This window comes from Dermochelys coriacea, chromosome 14 (assembly GCF_009764565.3).
Source record: "Dermochelys coriacea isolate rDerCor1 chromosome 14, rDerCor1.pri.v4, whole genome shotgun sequence".
NCBI lineage: Eukaryota > Metazoa > Chordata > Testudines > Dermochelyidae > Dermochelys > Dermochelys coriacea.
The window spans coordinates 16,305,584-16,328,404 of record NC_050081.1 but is presented as its reverse complement, the minus strand read 5'-3'; the positions used below and the strand labels follow the sequence as shown (position 1 = coordinate 16,328,404).

The 22,821-nt window shown below is 40.9% G+C and overlaps 1 protein-coding gene across 1 annotated transcript; it reads left to right on the top strand.

Moving 5' to 3' along the window:
* The first annotated feature begins 874 nt into the window (after positions 1 to 874).
* Positions 875 to 21,492, top strand: SRP68 (signal recognition particle 68). Its single transcript, XM_038371080.2, has 16 exons — positions 875 to 1,144; positions 4,971 to 5,037; positions 5,775 to 5,888; positions 6,955 to 7,150; positions 8,423 to 8,505; positions 8,814 to 8,923; positions 9,315 to 9,397; positions 9,665 to 9,805; positions 15,935 to 16,033; positions 16,366 to 16,430; positions 16,892 to 17,051; positions 17,735 to 17,829; positions 18,176 to 18,305; positions 18,894 to 18,969; positions 19,927 to 19,979; positions 20,617 to 21,492. Exons 1-16 carry the CDS (start codon positions 913 to 915, stop codon positions 20,842 to 20,844), a joined length of 1,932 nt encoding a protein of 643 aa, XP_038227008.2. The 5' UTR covers positions 875 to 912; the 3' UTR covers positions 20,845 to 21,492.
* The last annotated feature ends 1,329 nt before the right edge of the window (positions 21,493 to 22,821 follow it).

Genomic DNA, 22,821 nt, shown 5'->3' with positions numbered 1-22,821 from the left:
TCCCAGCAGTTCCCAGAGCCCTCGCTCCCCATCCTGTGGGGGCTCCACAAAGGGAAGGAGGTTACAGTATGGCCCTACATCAGCTTGAGATGGGCCCAAGATGCAAATTGGGAATTGTGTGTGGTGTCTGACTCCCTTCCTCCCTGGAGTTAAGGGGTGTTAGCACCTGAGGTTGAGGCGCAGCCTGTTAGCTGCAACATTTGTGCCCAGGAGGGTTGCCAACTCTGATTGAAACTATTCGGGGAGATTTTTTTCCCCAACATGATGTAATGTCATTTTCTTAAAAATAGCCGATTCAAATCTCCCGGATTGCTTTCAATAGTCGTCGGGAGATCGATGCCCATTCCGGGAGACTCCAGGCCTATCCTGGAGGCTTGGCAACCCTAGTGCCAGGATTTGGGCTCCGGTTCTCACCCTCCCCTCCCAGCAAAGCGCAGGTCATTCACACCCGGGGGTTTGGCCTGGCGGGTTACAGGTGCAGCCAGACGATCAGCCAGGGTCCAGCTCAGATTCCCACCCGCCCGCACCACCAGGGCTTCAGGCCCGGAGGGGGCGGGCAAGCCAAAGCCGCTGCGCCCTCCGGGGCTTGGTGCCCAGACACCAGGGTGATGGGCACCAGGGCTTCGATCAGCCTGGGGCTCAGGCCCCTGGCAGGGCTGGGGGAGGGGGGCAGCGTGTGTGAGACCCACCCAGGGCAGAGTGGGGGCGTGAGGGGGGTGGGGCGGATCCTGCAGGGGAGCGGGGAGGAGGGGGGCCGGCCCCACCTCTGGCGATGGCAGCAGCTCCTCCCCCCGCCCGCGGGCCGGGCCCAGCTCTCACAACGAGGCCGGAAAGGGCTCAAACAGCGGCTTGGAGCCCGCCCCCAGCTCCCCAGCCGGTCGGGTCCTCCTCTATCCCAGCTCTCCCCGCGCCATGGCCTCCACGCGCAGCTCTACTCTCCCGGCCCATGATGCTGCGCGGCGGCGGCGGCGCAAGATGGCGGCGGAGCGGCAGGTGGCCGGCGGCGGCGGCGGCGGTGGTGGCGGTGGCCGCCGCGCGGGGGGCGGCGGCGGCGGCGGCGGGGCCGGCCCGGAGGAGAACAAGGAGAATGAGAAGCCCGCGGGGCCGAAGGCGGGGAGCCTCGGGGACAGCCTGGGCCTGGAGAGTATCCTGCCGGGCCGCGAGTGAGGACGTGTCAGTCAGGCCGAGCGGCGGGGAAGCCCAGAAACCCCCCTCCCAATACACACGCGCGCGCTGTGTAAAACGGAGATATTTTTTTTTTTTTTTTTTTTACAGAGCCGGGTGGATTCCCAGCGTGGCTCAGTGCTCCCCGCCAATGTGTGCACATGCAGCCCAGCTGTATCTGCCTTGGATGTTCGCTTCGCTGTGTTAACAGACGAGGGTGGGGTATTCGGGAGAGGGGAGAAACAAAGGCGTGGCGGCGTGTAGTCATGTGGCTTTGGAAGAAATGCTGGGGAAGGGGACCGGAAAAGCGGCTTTTCTCTCTTCTTCACACTCCCTCCACACTGATTATTATAAAGGGCAGTTTTCTGTGTTGTAATTAAATTACAGGTTTCAGAGTAGCAGCCGTGTTAGTCTGTATTCGCAAAAAGAAAAGGAGGACTTGTGGCACCTTAGAGACTAACAAATTTATTAGAGCATAAGCTTTATTAGAGCATAATGCATCCAATGAAGTGAGCTGTAGCTCACGAAAGCTTATGCTCTAATAAATTTGTTAGTCTCTAAGGTGCCACAAGTACTCCTTTTCTTTTTTTAATTAAGTTACATTAACTAGTTTCAGAGTAGCAGCCGTGTTAGTCTGTATTCTCAAAAAGAAAAGTCTCTAAGGGGCCACAAGTACTCCTTTTCTTTTTACATTAACTAGTTAGTTTGGAAAGAGCGGAGACTGGATTTGACAGGTGGGAAGGGAAGAGTTTCAATTTTACACTATAATGGAAGCATATTTACAGCTTTAGGCATATATAGCCATCCTGTCCAGAGTCTGAACCTGCCTGCCATGGAAAGACAAGTTGGATCCTAGTCAGAATACTAGACCTCAGGTTTGAAGTAATTAATTTGCATATTGCTTTTACTGGTATTTCTTGGTACTCTAGGGTATTACTTGGTCCTCTCATTGCTGTTTTGATGGGCCCTTATGCTGGGCATTGCTGAGCTGTCATTCAGTTGTATATTCTTTCATCCAAAATAGAAGTATTTGTGAGATGAGATAGGGAGTAGTGTGAGATTTGTTATGGGTTAGAACATGGAGAAACAAATGGGAGGTGTCAGGCACTGGCTGGTACTGCTGGGATGTTTTAATAATGTAAATTGGTATAGTAGCATTTAAAAAAAAATGGATGACACTGGGTTAGGCTTCTGGTAACGTCACTCTGCTTCTGCAGAAAATGGGATGTAAGCTTTGCATCTTTGATGTCAACTATGATTTTATCCTCTTGACACCACCCTTGCAGCCAGTGTAACAAATATCATTAACCCGCAAAAATGTAAAATTCCAGTCTAGATTTTATTTGCTTGGAGAATGGGCATGTGGCGTATGAATTTTATTCAATACTAATGTTTGGTTTCTCCAAGAGAACTTGTTATAGTGGATAAAATAGATGCAATTAGCAATTAGTTTTTATCATCCTAGTGTGATAGGTATGTTTTGTGTAGCATGTAACTTCCACGAAAAGCTACTGAGAGCAGAGGATCTTTCCTGGCAGTTGTTATAACTGTAATGGAGTTAAGAATTAGAATTGGTAGTGTTATATGGGAGTATCATTATTGTTCTTAGGGGAAAGTATTCGGTTTCTTTGAATTTGTAAACAAAATGGCACTTTATGTGGATTACTATGTATTTTTAAAAAACCGTTAGTCTCTTTTATCCACTTTTGTGTATTTTATCACACTATGCAGAGAGCACAAGATGCTTCTACAATATAGAAAAGCTAGGAATTACTTTGGCTAAGTGAAGTCTCATACATATTGCTATGTGTCAACCTGAAGACTAACCAGAAGCTTGGGATTCTTTCCAATCACTTGTTTCAGCATAGCAGCCGTGTTAGTTTGTATTTGCAAAAAGAAAAGGAGTACTTGTGGCACCTTAGAGACTAAATAATGCTCAAATAAATTTTAGTCTCTAAGGTGCCACAAGTACTCCTTTTCTTTTTCCAATCACTGTGAAGAGATCTGTGAGGTAGTTTTTTTATAAAGTTGATTTACCTGTTGGTACTTTAATTAAAGCTGTAGGCTTTTTCTTGTGAGACGTTTTAGTGTGAAACTAGCTTAGCTGCACAGCTGTTGCGAAACTGAGTTGTATCTTGCAATAGGAAGAAATGCAAATTGAAACGAGGACACAAGTCATAACTTAATTTCTGGCAATAGTGATATAATTTAGCATTTGTAGATAAAGTGGCAGACCCAGTGTCACATCAGTGGTGGTAGGCATTCCCAAATCAACAAAATTGTAAGTAAAAGAGCTCTTATGAATATAATATAATATAATATAATATGATATAATGAATATATTTGTATAACTAAACAATCTAAAATTAAAAGAAAATTCAAGGTACTTAGAATTAGAATACTTAGAATTAGGAAAAATTAGAAGGAAAAAAAGAAGTAATTTGTTGTAAAGCTTGCCTATGCTCCAAAATGAAGACTCGTTTGTTCTGTAAGTATTAGCTAGTGGTGTAATTTTACTAGTTAAGTAGTTCAAGCACTGTATTTTAGGTGTACTTTAAAAGCAGCATCTTTATCTTAAAGTACCTCTGAATGAAAGGGACTTCAATTTAATTATTTTCTTCCATAACTACTATAATTGGTATTAGTTTTGACAAGATTAATAGTGCTGATAGGTGCTGTAGGAAATGTAGGGTTTATATGTAAAGATTGCGGAGATCGATTCTTAAATATAAGTGAGGCACTCTGTCCAAAAACACTTCTCTTGAGCTAGATGTTTTCTGCATGTGTCTTTCCCAAAAAATAAAAACGCTGATTATCATTTAAATGAATTGAATGAGTAACATCCATGAGGGTCACCAAAATGTACAGTGCATGTTTCTTTTGTGTAGTATTCTTTAACTGAAAGTTTTTTGAGAGTGAAGCAAACACAGGACACACCAGTAAATCAGTCAGTGTTTATGCTAAAGATCGTAATCTTGTCTGGAAACCATTTTGTGAAAAAAAGAATTGGTATGTAAATGCTGTTACGTTGTTCTCCCACAAAAACATTTATGAAAGTAATATTAATTTTAATTTTTTTAAAATTTGCTTTACTAGTTTTCTTTTAACCAATTTTCAGCACAAAATTAAACCTTAAATTATTCCTACCATCCTTTTTACAGGAATATCTATACTTAGGATATGATTCACTTGGGGAAGACTGCTTTAGGAAATCACAATATAGCAATTATAATACATTCAGTAAAGTGCCTGTAACACTCTTTTCAGGAGAGATCAAAGAATAAAACTCAGCAATGATTCTAAAATTAAACTTTTGCTGGCATAGCTGTGTCAGTTAGATTTTTTTGGGGGTTTTTTGGGCTGCATAGCTATACCAACAAAACCGTAGGGTAGACATTGTTATACCAACATAAATGCTTTTGCTAGTATAGCTCATTTCACTCACAGTATTGGAATACTGACAGAAACACTATTGTGTTGGTATAATTGCATCTACACTAAAAGGGTTTTGCTGGTATAACTGTACTGGCAGACCTAAGTGTAGACCTGGCCTTAATTTGTATCCATAGATTTCTGAAAAATAAAATATGGTGGTGAGAGAATTTCTGCAGACCAATCAGCTCTTGCATTTCTTGTTCAAAGGTTTCACTAATTCTTCTCTTGTGCACCGGACCAATATCTGTTTTAATGTTTGTGTGTCAGAAAAAATCCTGTAGAGTTCTGTCTTCTCCCATTGGTCTTGGTATGCCATTCTATCCTAAATTAAACTCTATACAATCATAAATGTTCCTTAATGTGAATTCCAGTCCTTCAGATTATTAAGGAATCCCAACAGCAGCATGGTTTACGGCACGGAGATTTCCAGAGATACAGGTTAGTATGTTAGCAAATAACACCAAGGCATTTTATAGGCAATATACTTACCTTGATTAGTGTAAATCACAATGCCAAGTCAATTTTAGCTCAGAGCACGTTTATTTATGTGCCAGTTTGCTGCCATAGGCATCAAAGGATGATTACTTTGAAAACCAGTTGCCAAATAAAGAGCCATTGGTAGGGGCCTTACTGTAAATGGATGTCCCCCTTGTCTGTAAATGAAATTAATGCTCTTTGACTAATCAGATTATTAGAATACTGGGGTTAATTTGTTGCTTGGTTTTTGTTCCCTCATATTTTTGTTAATGAGCTCACTAATACCTTGTTAATAGCCATTGAACTCGTCTTAAGCTGATTTTTTGTGTGTCTCTCTGTGTGTACATTACCTCTCCCAAGAAATCATTTGGAACACAGAGAGCATCACTCTTTTATTTAGTCCAAATCAGTGGCCATGACATGTCCGTTTACGTATTGCTTTATTGCTACATTTTTCTCGTCTTTTTTTAACCATCTGCTATATCTCAGGTTTAATGCTCCTGCTGCGTTTCTTAAACTTGGCTCTGTATTGTATTTTTTAGAATCCTTCACTCCCAAAAACGTATGTATTGTCATACCAGGTACATTTTGTCCAGCATTTTCTGATTATTCAATATAGGTTGGCAGTGGAAGAGGGATACATAGGAGCCAAGTCACATTCTTTGGAAGGGCTGATTTTATTTTGTGGTTATTTGCAGGGGTTATTGCTCCCGCAGGCTAAGACGACTCCGAAAAACTCTTAGCTTCAAGATGGGAAATAGACACAAGTTCACAGGGAAGAAAGTAACTGAGGAGATTCTCTCTGACAACAGGTATGCGGCATGGGGAGAATCTGGTGTTGGGTAGCAGCAGTGCATTAGTGAATCGCTCCTGGAGGTAATTTATCTTTGCATATGTCACAAATGAAAACAGTTTGGGTGTTATCCTAGTTCACAGTTTTAAACCACTTACTTTTGTGGAGAGCTCTTAATTTTTTTTAAGAGTTTTAAAACCTAAACTAAAGACCCAAGTTCAGGCTAGAATATGGGGAACTGGGGCATTGATAGTGTAGTGTGAGGGGAAAACATAATTCCTGCCCTCACTGCCTGGCCCTAGCTACTGCTGTTGATGCTGGTTTCTTGAGCAGTAAAGTTCAAATATTTAGGGGAAGTGCTTAGTCAGCACTTCTTTAGAATAGCTGTCTGAATATAGACAACTAAACTGCTGTTATCAGCAAGAATGAGATTGGGGACATGATCCATTATCTTTGAACAGGAACACTTGTTTGCAGTTTGTACTTGTGCCTTCAAAATTCACCAGAATGTCTTTTCTGGTAGAACAGCTGGAGGGCTGCCAGAGCTTTGGGCTCATTTCCCAGCTGCTAGAAACAGTTGATTGTCTGCTTTCTCATCTTTCTTTTTCCTCTTTGGGGGGGATGAAAATATGGATTTTTAGTCCATGGGGTTTCTTTCCACCTGGTTTGTGTTAATGTTCTAAAATGCATCTGGTTGTTGAAAATGGTGGTTTTATTTTTAATTATGTACCCAGAAAAGCAAGAAGAGACTATTCTACTTTTAGTCGTCTTCCACAGGATTTTGTGATGCTGCAGAGCGGAGACTTAATACCAAATTTTCTTTCAAAGCTTTAGAATTCCTGAAGACATCTTTCAGTAGTTGCATCTCAGTAACAAGCAGCCACACAATGAATAAGATAAACAACAAAATGGGGCCTTGTTTACGTGCTCATGGTTACCTTTAGAAATGGAGGCAAAGGCACCAGTGCTTGCCCAAACAAAGCTTTAATTCATAAGGTTTTCTCATTGAGTGATAAAAAGGAACAAAAAAAATTATTGGAAAATTGACTCATTTTATTTATAGCCTTCCTGTGTCTGTCCTATAGGTACTTGCTGTTGATACTGATGGATGCAGAGAGAGCCTGGAGCTACGCAATGCAGCTTAAGCAGGAAGCCAACACAGAACCCCGCAAGCGATTTCATTTGCTTTCTCGCCTGCGCAAAGCCGTGAAACATGCTGAGGAGCTGGAGCGCCTGTGTGAAAGCAATCGGGTGGATGCCAAGACTAAGCTGGAAGCTCAGGTTACTTCTAACATTCAGTTTTGTTTTATAGCAGAGGCAAAGAAAGGATAAACTAACTTTTTTGTTTCTAGTTGAACAAAGGGTCCTTCTTTGTAAACTGACACTAAATTGCCTGCTCTGACTTCAAATTAAGAATGTCCAGGATGTTTTTAGTTTACTGGTTATTGAGCTCTACTGTGTGTGTAGTTAGACTTGCTAACTAATCAAATCAATTGTTTGAACAGTAGCACTAGAAGCTTTACAGTAATGCCTTGAGATCTCAATCAGAATCAGGGTCCAACTGTACATGTGCTGTATAAACACATTAAGCAATAGCCCTTGCCTCAGTTTAATTTAAATTAAGATTAAACAAAGATTTTTTTTTTTAAAATGGGAGGAATGAGGGGAGAGGATGAGGGTACAGCACTCCTTACTCACTTCAGAAAAGAAAGCTGTGCTGTCATTTTTCTGAGTGCAGCATTCTGAAAACTCATAGGATTGAGCAACATTTCTTACCAGATGTAAGCTACCAATTTTTTCAGAGTCCTAAAATATATAGTAGAACCTGAGTTACGAACACAGAGTTACAAACTGACCAGTCAACCTCATGCCTCATTTGGAACTGAAGTACCCAGTCAAGCAGCAGGAGAGATAAAACACAGCAAGTCCAGTACAGTATTGTTGTAAATATAAACCATTAAAAAAAGGAAAGCAGCATTTTTCTTTTGCACAGTAAAGTTTGAAAGCTATATTCAGTCAATGTTCAGTTGTAAACTTTAAAAAGAAGAACCTGAATGTTTTGTTCAGAGTTATGAACAACCTCCATTCCCGAGGGGTTTGTAACTCTGAGATTCTGCTGTATATTTGGATCACAAGTAACATGACTGCCTACTGGCCAGTGGAGACAGGAAACAATCATCGCTTTGTGATACTAGCCACTTATGAAGGGAACTCTAATAGCTGCTCAGATGTGATTAAACCTGCCATTTTGTAGCTTTTGTGGGCCTTTGCTGGGCTACAGAAGTATCTTCTGACAACAGCAGTGTGTGAGTAGTGATTGCAAGATAGACCAAATGGCTTGTATTCATCTCATATCAGGAATTTGTAACTGTCAGTGAAAAAGTGATGCTGTTAACTTGTGCCATGCAAGTGTAAAATCAAAACTGTTTTTCATAGATAACATTGCTTGAATTAGGATTTTTTTGTTTTGTAGTGGCATCAGTGTTAATGGACACACAGAATGGAACTATGCTCTCACAACAATTAACTTGTCCACTTGTGCTCTGTCTGCAGGCGTACATGGCTTACCTCACAGGAATGCTGCACTTTGAACACCAGGAGTGGAAAGCAGCTATGGAGGCTTTCAACAAATGCAAGTGAGTTTCTCTTCCTTACCATCTTTGTCAACTTGAACTTACTTAATACAATTTGATACAAGACTAGATAAGCTTTAGGTGAACTGCATGTTAACCCTAATTGTTTAGTTTCTGCCAGAGTTCTGAAAGCTCTTTGATTGCAGTTGTGCTAACCAGTAGCATGATGATAGAGAGCTGAGCTGTGGTGTTGAAACGGCTTCCCTCAGAGTAATGGTTTAGTGTTCAGCAACCATCCTTTCCCTTAGCAAAGTCTTAATATCCTATTAAAAACAAATGCTACAGTGTAAGTTTTCACTTTCCTGCTGCAGGACTATATATGAAAAACTGGCCAGTGCTTTCACAGAGGAACAGGCTGTGCTATATAATCAGCGCGTGGAGGAGATTTCACCCAACATTCGCTATTGTGCCTATAATATTGGTAAGTAAAGTAGGGGACCAAATACTTTAAGGATTGCTTTCGAGGCAAGGGTTATTGGAATGTTTATCTTAAACTTGTTGACACATGGGAATGAGTCCATACATAATGCTCTGAGCAAACCCTCCAGACTCATCCATGTGACTGACAAGGCCCTTCAGTTCTGCACCTGATTATCAAAGTGGAATTTATATTGAGTTGTGCAACACTATGGTTTTATGTAGTGTGAATAAATACATAGTCTGGGCAAGATTCATACAAAGTAACTTCTTCCTTCTTCCCAACTTTACCTAAGCACTAGTCTGTGTTCTAGAGGCCTGGGTCCAAATCCTGTCTTAGTGACAAATTGAAATGAGTTGGGTCGCAGACTCAATCTGTCAATTCTCTCTCTCAGGTGACCAGTCTGCCATCAGTGAGTTAATGCAGATGAGACTGAGATCTGGTGGCACAGAGGGTCTTCTTGCTGAAAAATTAGAGGTAATTTACTGCATGCTCCAAAATTTGAAACACATGGTGACCAGCTCACCCTTTTGGCTTTGCTTTTTAAGTTAAATATCCATGCATTGTACAACAAACAGACAGAGGAACAATGTTACTGTATAGGGAGTAAGGTCATATCCTGCAGAAAGTAATGGAACCCTGAAATATACTCCAACCTTTAAAGTAAATGTGAGGATTAATCAAGTATTCAAAAGTTGCATTCATTTAAATTGTCAGTCACTTACCTCTGTCTGCACTTTTCAGTCACTGATCACCCAGACTCGAGCAAAGCAGGCAGCTACCATGAGTGAGGTGGAATGGAGGGGAAGAACTGTCCCAGTGAAGATAGACAAAGTGAGGATCTTTTTACTGGGGCTGGCAGATAATGAAGCGGCCATTGCTCAGGTAACTGAGATCACTTCCAGGTATTCTATGCCAGTGTTCTAATATCTTCTGCTTCTCTAACCTATATACTGATGTTTGATCTGGACAGACTATCTTATTTGTGTATTGTTGCTGTATGCTGATGTGTTCTACCCCAGAAATAGCTGTATTTAAATGGTGAGTGTAGTAATCTCTGAACATATTTTGTAAATCTCTTTGGGATCTTCAGATGAAAGATGCTGTATACATGAAAATAGATTAGCTACCATTTCCAAAAAAAACGCTGGTTCTTTAAATATCACCTGTGCTGGCCATTAGACAGAAGCAAAAGGGCCATGTAATTAGCCCTTTCCATGGAGAAAACAAGTACCGTGCTGTACTGGGGAGCAGATCTGGGAGTTGTGGCATGCTGTTGACTTGCATGAACACTATAAAGGAATGGAGGAAAAGATTCCTGATAAACAGCAGGGACCAAATTCATCCCTGGAGTTACACCGGAGATAAATTTAGCCCCATATGTTTTAGAAATGCCCAATTATCAGAAAACACTTGCAGTCAGAGTAATTCTGTTTGGTTGTGCACAACGAAGACGAGATTTTTTTTTTTTTTTTTTCTTTCCCTGATTATTAGATTTCTCAGGGAAAGGGTTCAGAAATAATGCTCCTGCCTTCCATTGGGTACAGGTCTTGAGCTGCTGCTATTTGAAGCTGCAGTCTATCGTTAGCAGTCACTGATGCTTGTTTCTTGGCCTGCTCCTGACAACATCAGAAGTTGGGAAGGCTTTCTCTACAAGCAGGAAGAAAAGTTTAGTGGAGTAGGCACACAGCTCAAATTTGACTTTTTAAAAAAGTTGAAGCTCTAATTTAATTCTCTCCAACCTTTATTTTTTACAGAATGGAGACAGTGGATGGAGGTCACTTCCTTTCTTTTGATAAATGCAGGTTAACAGTTGTTAGGGAGTCTTTCGATTTGCTACCCCCTGCTCTTCGGGTGACCTGTTCCTTATGATGGTGACAGAATGGAATGCTGAATTTGATTCCATCTTGTTCTTTAAATAGTTATTGAAAGCTTCTAATGGGCTTCCAGAGGACAATGGTATGACACCAGATTTGACTCTCCTTGTTGCTATAGATACAGAGAGGAGCAGTCTCCAGACTTTCAAAGCTCTAATATTGGACTCAGCCAAGAGGGGCTACTGTCTGAGATTCTTCAGTTGTCCTGTTTGTACAGTAGAACCTCAGATACGAACACCAGAGTTACGAACGTATTAGTCAACCACGCACCTCATTTGGAACCAGAAGTACACAATCAGGCAGCAGCAGAGACCCAAAAAAGCAAATACAGTACCGTACTATTAAATGTAAATTACTAAAAAATTAAACGGAAAGTTTAAAAAAATGACATGGTAAAGGAACTGTGCTTGTCTTGTTTAAATTCAGATGGTTAAAAGCAGCATTTTTCTTCTGCATAGTAAAGTTTCAAAGCTGTATTAAGTCAATGTTCAGTTTTAAACTTTTGAAAGAAGCACTATAATGTTTTGTTCAGAGTTGCAAACTCTGAACAACCTCCATTCCTGAAGTGTTTCTAATTGAGTTTCTGTGGTATTGTGGCAGTACCTAAAAGTCCATGCCATATTGTATCTAGAGACTGCTAAGCTGGGCAGTGCTTGCATTTAACTCAGTTGCTCAAGGTAAGGACGAGATTTTCCTTCAGCTGCATTTGACCAGAAGTGAACATAAACCTATTATGCCTTAGTCTTTTGAGTAAAATAAATGCAGAATCTTAGAGCGTGTACTTTTTAGCTGCTTTGTGTTAATTTGGGAAGCAGAGAGAAAATGTTAAAATATAAACTCCAATAGCCAGTTTCATTCAAATTTGACCCAGGTGTTTCTCACTTGTGGGAATTCCCCTGTATAGATACTTGATACTTGAAGGCACATAGGTAACCCATAGCCATGTTAAATTGAAGAGAGTGTAGAGTTCGTAAGTGCTGTATCAATTAGTTCTGTCACTGTTCTCCTTTGTAAGGATTCTGTGATCATCTCTGTAGTAGGAGAGCACTGCGTAAATGAGTGGAAGGAAAATAACTTTCGGGGACAGTCTACTATGGATAGAGTGAAAAGGACAAACTAAGATTGGGCGTTTCTAAACTTTCAGAACTAGAGCTTTGTCAAGTCAGCTTCAAGCAATTTAATTCTGTCCCTCATCAAAAACTTGAGCCTGCCCAATGCCAATGTTTGTGTTCGTTCTCTCTCTTGCTCGCTCGCACACACGTGCTCGCTTTCTTTCTCTCGCTTTCTTTCAAAGGAAAGTATTTATCTTGCTGTACCCTCCTTGTCTTTGTCTGCGCTTGATATTGATATGTCTGTTTTCCTTTGTGTCCATTGAAGTTGAAATGCTCCTGTGGGTGGAGTTAAGAATGCAGTCAGATGTGTCTTTTATGTTTCTAGTTATTCACAGCAATTAGTCCTGCCTTAATAACCTTGTTTTAAAAAAAAAAAAAAAATTTAAATAAAAGGGTTAAAAATGTTTGCAGTCTGCAGGCCTACAGTTTTATAAAGGGGTGAAATAACATATTCTTGAATGGGTTTGTTAAACCTAATAACTTGGACAGTCTTTGTGGGGCGGATAAACGGTCTGAAAAGCAGTTGAGTTTTATATTTACTGGGCATGTGCAATAGGACTTCTGTCCCAGAGCAAAAAAAGGTAACAAGCTGCACTGGGATAATGCTATTATTTTTAGACCCTTTCAAAACTCTACGCTTCATTGCAGTTTGAATTCAGGGGAAATATAAGGTTGCTGCAGCAGACTCGAATAATCCGCTTACACAGTGGTGTATTACATGGAATACAGGGCAACAATTTCTCTAATTTTTCCCCAAAGGAATTCTACCCTTTCTAAACCCAAGTGGGCCTTTTGTGAATTCATTTGCAGGCAATTTTCCTTCCTTTATCAGAGTGGCCTTGCATTTATTTTAAATGATCTTTCACTACTATTTTATTAATCATCTAGTTGAAAATGAAGCGAGTTTCTCAGTGGATTGTTCAATTGGTAGCACAATGTGTCAGTCCATTAGGTGAAGATCAGAATCCTCCTGCTTGGATGTTTCAAAAGAGTGTGTATTCTCACTTTTCTTCTCTTCTGAGTGTTTTGGGCACAGCACTGGGAGGCAAGAACTCCTGAGGTCTAACTGTGATTCACAGACTTCTTGTATGGTGTTGAGGAAACGAACTTTTCTGCCTTGATTTTACATATTAGTGCAATGCGAGCTTTCTAGTTTTAAAGGTGCTTTAATTGAAGTGCTATTAAAGAATTAGCATTACTGAAGGAAAATGAACTGGATACCTGATTTTAGAAATTCTTACTGCTATAGTAGAAGTGAGATCAGAATAACAAAACAAATTGAAACTTGCACTCCCATCTAGGTTTCCTAAGACATGATGTATTATCTCAAGTTTCTTGATACGGGCAGGAATGATTTCTATTAGTGTCCTGAACTGCACTAAGCACAGTAAGTGAATAAGGCTAGATCCCATCCATGTTTCCATGGTAATGAATGCAGTATTTTAGCACTCTGACTTCCAAGTTGCTTTATTAACTTGATCCAGGAGCAATGGCATAGGGTAGGCAAGGAAGTGTAAAATACCTAGCTGCTTTTCTGGTTAGTAGCAAGGTGCACCCTCTGTTCATCACTTGTGACCAAATCAGCTAACCCATAGGTGGATACCCTGTCTTCGATAGACCTGACAACCTGGAGTTTCCTTATTTGGTTTTTAGATTAGTGTGTTTAGTTTTCAGTCTTTAAGTCACATAAGAGCATATCATTCTTACCATGTCAGCCTCCTCTCATGTCTGTTTTCAGCATTACGTTAATTTTTTTTCAGCTAGTTTAGTTTAGCCTTTGATGTCAGGAAGCCCAAGTTATCACCAAAGAGGCTAAAAATGTATCTGGATTGGATCACACATAGCCTGCAAGAGAGGATAGTTTAACAAGGCCAACTGGAAGTGAAATTCCTATCACTCTTACAAATGCAAAGAAATTGAGCTCTCAGTGTCATGGATTAACACGACCATAGCTTTGGTCAGGGAAGGGCAGGCAAACAACAGTAGGGAGCGCTCTGGAATGCTGTCTCTAAATTCTGTGTATTTTTTGAGAACAGGAGCCCAGCTTATTTCTCATCTTCTCCCCCCCTTGTTTCTTTAATTACCACTGCTCAAATTTTTCTGTACTGTAAGATAGCTTGTCTATTATTTACTGACCATATCTATTTCAACTGTACATGCTGTGGAAATGCTCTGGCACTGTTCAAAGGTTAACTTTTGTACCTAGCATTCTTGTCTGTCCAGAAAGTGCAGAAATATCAGATGAAACATTCTTTCAATAGCTGAGCTGTTATGAGAAGAAATATTGCCATTTGTGTGGATGTTTGAAATGAACTAGAAGGGTTGAGTTTTGAAAATGTGCATTGAGCAGTTGTCCACCACTTCCTGCTCTGACCTACTGGAAGTCAGGCTGCTGATAAAATCTAGTTCTAAAAGACTGTAATGCAGAAACAATTTCAGTTAGAGGATTAATACTAACCTAGCACGTCTTTATTTAAGCATAAGCTTTCGTGAGCTATGGCTCACTTCATCGGATGCTCACGAAAGCTTATGCTCAAATAAATTTGTTCGTCTCTAAGATGCCACAAGTCCTCCTGTTCTTGCGGATACAGACTAACACAGCTGCTACTCTGAAACATGGCACATCTTGTGACGTTGGGGGTTATTTCTATGGGGAAAAACAGGACTGGGACTGTGTTTTTACTGTAATGTTTTCTGGTTCGTTGTGCTTACGAAAAGAAATTACTTAAGCATTTTGAAGGTACTGGTGAGTTGAGGATTATTAATGGGGATATGGAGACTTTCACCTCTAGATCACTAGTTTGTGTCTTAGTAGCAGAGGGACTAAAGATTGACTGACTGGGACATGGAAAATTAACTTAAACTCTCATACCTAGAAGTGATTTTATTATGTCAAAGTTGAGACTGACAAAACACTGAACTTGAGTTGCCTCTTTTAAAGAGACTTGAGCCTCCTAGGCTGTCATACTGGATCAGCATTCATCTTTCGTGCCTGGGGGAAGATTAACAGAATTTTCACATAAATAGCCTTTCAAACCAAAATTCCAATTTACTTTGCAGCTTTTTCTTAAACAGGTAAATATTGAGATGTTAATTATGCATTGCAAATGTTGGAGTGATGTCTAATGCAGTTCTCGTTCTCTTGGGTCAGACGACGGAAATGGAGTAAGACAGTTAATGTTAAATGTCGGGGAACAGGGAGGTTGGCTTGTTTCTTGGCCTAGTAAGCAGTGGGATTGCTGGTGGGCGCCATCCATCTATGAAAGAGTGAGTGCCTGGAGTCCCTTCAAGTTTATTTAAGGAACAGCTATGACTGATTCTGATGGGTGGTGGTTGTGATGTAACTCATCAAAAATTTCAATGTGTAAATGGCAGCTGAGAGGAAATCAGGCTATCGACGACATTTACTCTACTGAATTTTTACTTCGTTATGCGTGATCATATCTCATCCTCTTTGCATTTTCTTCTGGTGTCCTCCAGTAACAGTATCCATAGGGAGAGAACTCCAGTCTTCAGATTGGACATGCATTCTAGCTCTGCAATCCGTTTTGCTACTGATCAGAAATCTGCCAACGTTTCATTCCTCCTTTCAAAGTGTGTAGAATTAATATAGTTTGTAAACATGAAAACTGGTTTGCACTGTACTGCCTGGAAGGAATTCTTACAAAAACACCTTCCATGCTAGACAACAGTGAAACTTTCAGGCCGTATAAATTCCTCTCTCCTTTTCCTGGAATCTATCTATACCAGCATTGGGGAAACAGTACCTCAAGTTCATCAAACGTGCAGACATGAGTGGTTGCTCTGTAGTATAGTTTTGCTGTTTAGCAACGGTTTGAGCACGTACAGTTACATGATCTAGCTACACATTGTGGTCAACATTTTAAAAGCAATAACTTGGCAGAAGTTTGAAAAGACTTAATGAAGGAAGATTAACCAACTCTTCTACAGTACCAGCCTCACTAATAGGAAAATGTGTGTTTTTGACAGATACTTATTTTTCCTCTTTTCTGTGTTGTATTTAGGCAGAAGGAGAGGAAACAAAGGAACGTCTGTTTGAGTCTTTACTCAGCGAGTGTCGAGATGCCATACAGGCTGTTCGCGAAGAGCTGAAACCAGACCAGGTAAGCACCAAACATATTACTATTTCCAAAGATAGAGGTGTATAGCATTTCATCTTCTAGCGTCTCTTGTGAAGTTAAACCCACATCTACTATGGCCATAGTTACTTTTGGCTCCATCAATAACAAGGTGTGCTGCTGAGTAATTCAACAGTGGCCAAAGTTCCTCATCATAATTGAACTCTGCCTGGACATCTTCTCCACCATCATCCAATGCATTTTTTTTGTATGAGACAATTCAGTTTCCAGATGTCCTTCAAAATTTGGGTTTTCTTATCCTTTTTCTTCAGTTACCAGTTTAAGTAAATCACACACCTTTGTTCCAATTTCTGCAGAAGCAACGGGAACATTCTCTGGAAGTGGATTCTGGGAAAGTGTCCAATATCCAGTACCTTCATAGGTAAGAGTGTTTGTTTGCATGCTCAGGGCAGTGTTGCATTCCCATGTAGATTTTGAGAATCTCATCTTAATCCTTTGTTTTGGGCCACCTCAGTCTTAAATCATCTAGACCTAGTGGATCAAGTAGAACCTGGTTTTCCCTCATTCATTTCCCAATGTCTCATTTTCATGTCTTCTCCGCCCCCACCCCCGAACTTGGTCTATCTGGAAATTGGTACACCAGACCCTCGCTAGAATGCGGGATTTGGGATCCATGCCAAGTCCCGTGTTCTAGCGGAGACCAGGTTGCAATGAAAATTGACTTACTAAATTTGGGATCCGCAACCGCGTTCTATTGGAATTCGCGTTATATTGACTCACATTCTAGTGAGGGTCCGGTGTGGCTAGTAGTGGAAACTCTATCCAAGAACAGCTGTGAATGACTTCCGACAGAATTTCACAGCTTGTGTAAATACTTTCTAGTTACCTGACGTACATCAAGCTGTCAACAGCCATCAAACGCAATGAGAGCATGGCAAAAGCTTTGCAGAAGACACTGCTGCAGGAGCAACAGTCAGAGGACGATGGCAAGCGTACAGCACGGCCTCAGGACCTGATTCGCCTTTATGACATCATCTTACAGGTAATGCCAGGGCAGAAAAATCTGACTTTCAGGTGTCTCACTGAGACTTTTTAGAAATGTAGGTTGCCAAAAAGATGAACCAGGAAGAGGAAGCTATAGTCTGAACCTTTTCAGTCAATCACATTAATCCAGTTAAAAGTCCATGGTACCCAGTAACCGCTTAGGAATATTTTAAAAAGTGTATTAAATGTAATCTCAAAATGCTGATTTGACTAAAGTCTTTTGAATCTCATTCCCTAATGCAGAAGTTTCCATGTTGACACCATGATGCTGTCTCAATTCCAACTGCTAAATTAAATTGACAGCTAAAAGTAACATTAGAAACTTCCTAATATTTCTTGTAAGCAGTTACCATAGTTACCACATGCATGTTCCATTGGTTTGGTTAGTTTAATGGGAAGGGAGATGTTGCATAAAAGAAACTAACAACGTGGTTTTTACTATGAAAGTTTGAGCCCACTGTCCTAATGCATATTTGTGTCAGTAAGCCTTAAATTCTGCCCTAAGGGTGAACCTACACAAGTTTAATTGAATGATGTTCTCAAGTTAATATATCAATAACTAGAAAACATCATATTTGCCTAGGCTCTGACTCAGTAAGAGGGAAGCTTTCTTCTTTCACATGCCAGACAAGAGCATTCATTTGTGTTTGCCGCATTCCAATTTTTCTATGCTTCGTACAGAATCTGGTGGAACTGCCACAACTTCCTGGCCTAGAAGAGGATAAGAACTTCCAGAAGGAGCTAGGACTGAAGACACTGGTGTACAAGGCTTATAGGTAACCATCTGGAGGGAACAGCAAGGCTGTTTCTTTAGCTGGCAGTAAGCAATAGAATTCTCTAGGGCTAACCGGGCATGAACTCTGGGAAGTCACATAATTAACATTCCAGTGCAACTGCACAGAACTGGATGGGGGAAAGGGTGGAAAGGGGGAAAGATTCTATCTCAGAGTGAAATGAGTGGGACTGCAAGTGCAAGCTGAGGAAGAACAGCCTGACCCAGATGTATAGCTCAATATTGGGGCAACCTGTTTAAAACGATATACTTCTGGATATTCAAGAAATATGCTCAAGGCAAAGCAATTAGTCCATTGTAAGGGTTAACTTTGTTCCTCATCCTGCCAGGTGTTTCTTCATTGCCCAGTCCTATGTACTGGTGAAAAAGTGGAGTGAAGCCCTTGTTTTGTATGACAGAGTCCTGAAGTATGCCAGTGAAGTCCAGGCCCAGGCTGGTGCTTATAAGAACAGCTTGAAGGTATGAACCAAACTCTTCCACACTTGAGAGTTCAGTTAACTACCAGTAACTAAATAATAGGCCACTATATTTCAAATCTGATCTTTAAATGGTGGGAAGAATATTGCCTTGAGCTCTTGTAACACCTTGTGCTTTTTACAGGCTTTATGGTGAAGTATGCTAGTGCAGGCAGGGCTCCCTTTATCCTGCCCTGTATGATTGGAGGGGGAAGGGAAGGAAACCTAGATATTTTTGCAACAAAAGTATCCAATAAATATCAATGACTATTAGATGCGTAAAGATAGCTGTATAAACAGCAGCTATATTCCTTATCACCAGAATAACAAGATGCCTACCTATGTCGCTATCCAAAAAAGATTGAGATATACTTTTATGTCCATGTGTCTGGATTTCACTTGAAATAAGGTCTATGTGGTACCATAAGGGCTATTATATATGTTCTCTCCTCTGAGAATTGATTGACGCTGCTGTAAAGTTCCTAGTTTGTCAGAGTTGGAGTCTAAATTGTAAACATTTCTGTCCCAATTCTTGTTAAAACTTTGCTTTATATAATTATTTGAGTCTCGGGGTTATTCTTTAATGATCTAGGAGTTGCCTGATGTCCAGGAGCTGATCAATCAAGTGAATGCAGAGAAATACTCTCTGCAGGCAGCTGCTATATTAGGTGAGTTATGCAATCATGCAGAAGAACTGGCTTCCCTCAGATTCAATCACTTACACATACTGCAGCCACTTAGGCTTTTTCATCTGTAAATGCTACAATACTAAAGTTGCTTCCCACATGTTTTCTCGATCTATAGTGTGTTCTGAAAGCTGTTCCTTTCCAATTCCAGCCTCTTCTAGAAGCTCTGTGTGGTACCTCTGGGGCTGCCACTGGCAGACTAGAGCTTTCCCAGTTTATTCTGTAATCAGAAGTTTGAAAGATCTTCTGAAGGACTGCTATTCGTTTTACCATCCTGCAAAGAGCACTCTTACAAGCACTTCTTAGGTGCCACCAAAGATAAACTGCATCCAGTGTATGGCGCCTGCAGTAGGATTTGTGTTAAATTTCCTGACTCATCTATTACTTCTCACTGTCTCTGGCTTAACAAGCAGATACTAGGAGGGTTCACCTAAAGAGGAAAGAGCTCTAATTTTATTTTGACACAGTTGTACTGAGTCATTCGATGTCAGCTGAATTGGGGAATTTGTGACCTATATTAGCCTGTACTCATCTCTGGCAGACAAGAACTGCTAAATCCGCCTTGCCTACAGATAGAAGAACCAGGGAAGTATAGATCTGAGGTGGTGGTTGTTGTTTTTTCCCCCTCCCTAACATTGTGGACTTGCCACATATCTTGGGGCTTTTTGCCCTCACCGACTTTCCATATAGCTACCACAGTGCCATGCCTCTGTTGGGACTGGGAGATCCTTTCTGTGCCACCTTAGAAACAGGAAAGGTGGGGTGCTTGTAACATGACCTCTTTTGACTTACAAACTAAGCAAGTTCTCTGCTAGAATACCCAGTCTTCCATATGCTGAAAAGCATGAGCCCGAAGGTGACTTCTGAACACATCTTATGAGTTTTGATGCTAATAGTCTCTGTCTGCATATTCATATGGCACTTCTGTGAATCTTTCAGATGCAAATGACACCCATGAGACCGAGTCTCCCTCCCAAATCAAGGATGGCAAGGTGAGTCATGGCTTTGCGCACTGGGGTGAAAAGGAGGCAATTTCATTAGCACTAGTTTTTTTTTTCTGCAAGAGGAGAATTTTCTAGTAATTGGGAAAAGTAAAGCTTAGGTTAAAATTAAGAGTAATCCATGTGTCTATTTGATTTCTATTTTAAATTGTAACTAACCTAAGATGCGCACACTTCTGTAAGACCAGTGTGTTCAAAATGGATTGTGTAATATGGTCTGTTTTGGGTACAGAATGGTCTAACCTGATTGCTTTCCCTCTCCCCACAAGCATTAAAGGGGTGTATATGTGTGGGAGGGGGAGTGGGTTTCTTGTCACCTCAAGGTAGCTAACTGCAGGACTTCAGCTGGTTTGGGTACAAGAAACTGAGGCTGCCACTACATCATCTTACTGGGGTCTCCATTTTTGGGTTTACAGTGCAGTGCCGAGGGCATGGGAAAGCTTCCTTTAGTCTGCCATACTTTTTCTTAGTTAGCTGTGGTGGTGATGAATGAGTACCAGAATGCAGCCAGTCCAGCTGGCTCAATGCCACTGCTCATCCTGCGTGTCTAGATGCTGCTGCTTGGCCATCAGGCCAGCCATGATAGGTCATCAGCTTCTTTAATATTGGTGTCTGGATCTCTTTTCAGCTACTCTCTGAACGGTTTGAGACATTCTGCCTGGATCCCTCTCTTGTCAGCAAACAAGCCAGCCTGGTGCATTTCCCGCCTGGGTTCCAGCCAGTCCCATGCAAACCCTTGTTCTTTGACCTGGCCCTCAACCATGTTGCTTTCCCACCTCTGGAGGACAAGGTGGAGCAGAAAGCGAAGAGTGGTCTCACAGGATATATCAAGGGCATCTTTGGATTCAGAAGTTAACTAGTGGCCTTCAAAGGAGGTCTTATTCTGTTGTGGGAAAGCTCCAACAGGGTCCAGAACATAAATGTCTGCATCTGAAACCAATAAGGGGAGACTCTTACCATCTTCCCTGTGTTGTGTATGTGCCGGTACACGTGCGTTCTTTCCCAGTGTATTAGAGGAAAACAGTCTACCCCAGGACCATGTGTACTATATAAATATCTGATAACATTTGGAGCAGAGAAATTCCATTGTCCTCTGAAAAGTTGGAGTTTGCTTTTTGACCAGTGCCCCATTAAGGGTCAGTACACACAATCGACCAGGCATAGACGTATCTTGATGTTCATCGATGGTTGACGTTATAATTTGATGCTCTGATCAGAACATTCTTTGGGGGTGGGAGGAGGAGGGCAGGAGAAGGCAGGTGTTGAGGAACCAGAATTCACAAAAGGGTCTGCCTAAGCAAAGCGTATGAAACACTAGCTAGGGAGACTGGATTCCTGCTAGTGTGCCACCTACCACACCCTGACTTAAAAATATATATAGTTATGTAAAGAGAAATCTGTCTTTATTTTTAAAAAAAAATGTTGCATTCAGAAATGAGAGCTGAAACTCTTGTGCTAAGAGCAGGGGTGGTAAATACTTTAATAAATGTTAATGATTACCTAATCTGTGGTGGAGTCTTGTCTGAATTTACACATTGCAGCATCTGTGTAATCCTTCCTCGTTGGGACATCTGGTTAAATGCCTAACTACAGTTTTGAACCCATTCTGAAAAGGCTGTTCTTGGGAACTTAGTTGCTCATGGGTGGTTTTAAAAGGAGCTGCTCTCAGTCTTCATGGAAAACGGAAAGTCTGTTTATCCTACATGCTCATTTCCTTTCTTCTCACTTAAGCAGGCTTGCCTGAAAACAAGATGATCTTTGTCTGGAGATCTCCTGCTTATTTCTCATCTTCAGTCTTCTGACTTTGCTGTTGCATTTGATTGTTATGGAAATAATTTAAGATGAGGAATAAGTAACAGGAGCCCAGTGGATTTTTAAGGAACAAGATCTTCTCTTGTACTAGACTACATTTTGTAAGATTGCCCAGATGCTATGGTGATGGATGCTTTTGAAATGCAGGTAATTTCATATCGCTATCTTTAATTTAATTAAAAAAAAAAGGCAGAACTGTTCCTAAATAAAATTTGGAACTTTTCCATACTGTTTGGGTCTTCACTGAAATTTACTGTAGTTGGGATGCTGAGATGTAGCAGTTTGATAGCCTACAAATTGTCTTGGCTTTCATACCGCCTCTCACTGCTGCATTGTTTCAGCATGAGGGCTTGGAAGTCCACAGGCTGGAAACAAGAAAAACTGGTTTATGCAGCTCTGGATTGTGCAGTGTTGAAAATATTCCATTAAAGATGCTTCTCCATGAGATTGGAGAGCAATATGGAATTAATATAAGATTTTCCAATTGGTTTTTAAACCTAATGTAGACTTGGTATTCCAAGTTAATCTGATTCATTAATACTTAAGGTACAGGGCAATTTCTTGCAGGAGGGAGTGGTGGGAGGGAAAAGGAAACTGACCTTATTCTCTGTATATTTTACAACATGCAAATCAAGTGGGTTTTCTGAGTCTTCATTTAGTATGTACCTGGGAGGGGGATTTTATAGAAGAAAACAAACTTAAGCTGAAGAAAAGCTGGATGTTAAAGAATACTTTTTAATTTATCAAATGATGAAATTTCAAACACAGTTGTGGTCCTAGAACACTGATTTCTGTCAGTTCCCCATAAAGCCTGTTTGTTTAATTTAGAACTAAGACAGTCATGTGATGCACTGACCCAGCCCTTTTCTGGCAACTTGCCTCATGATGTTTTTCTTTGACTGTTCTTTACTCTGAACTTCTCTCCTTTTTCAGATTTTACATTAAATCAATTTGAGAATTATTTTCCTGTTTGGAATGCAAACTGTTTCTGTTTGTTCGCCTTCTCCTACCCCAAGCTTAT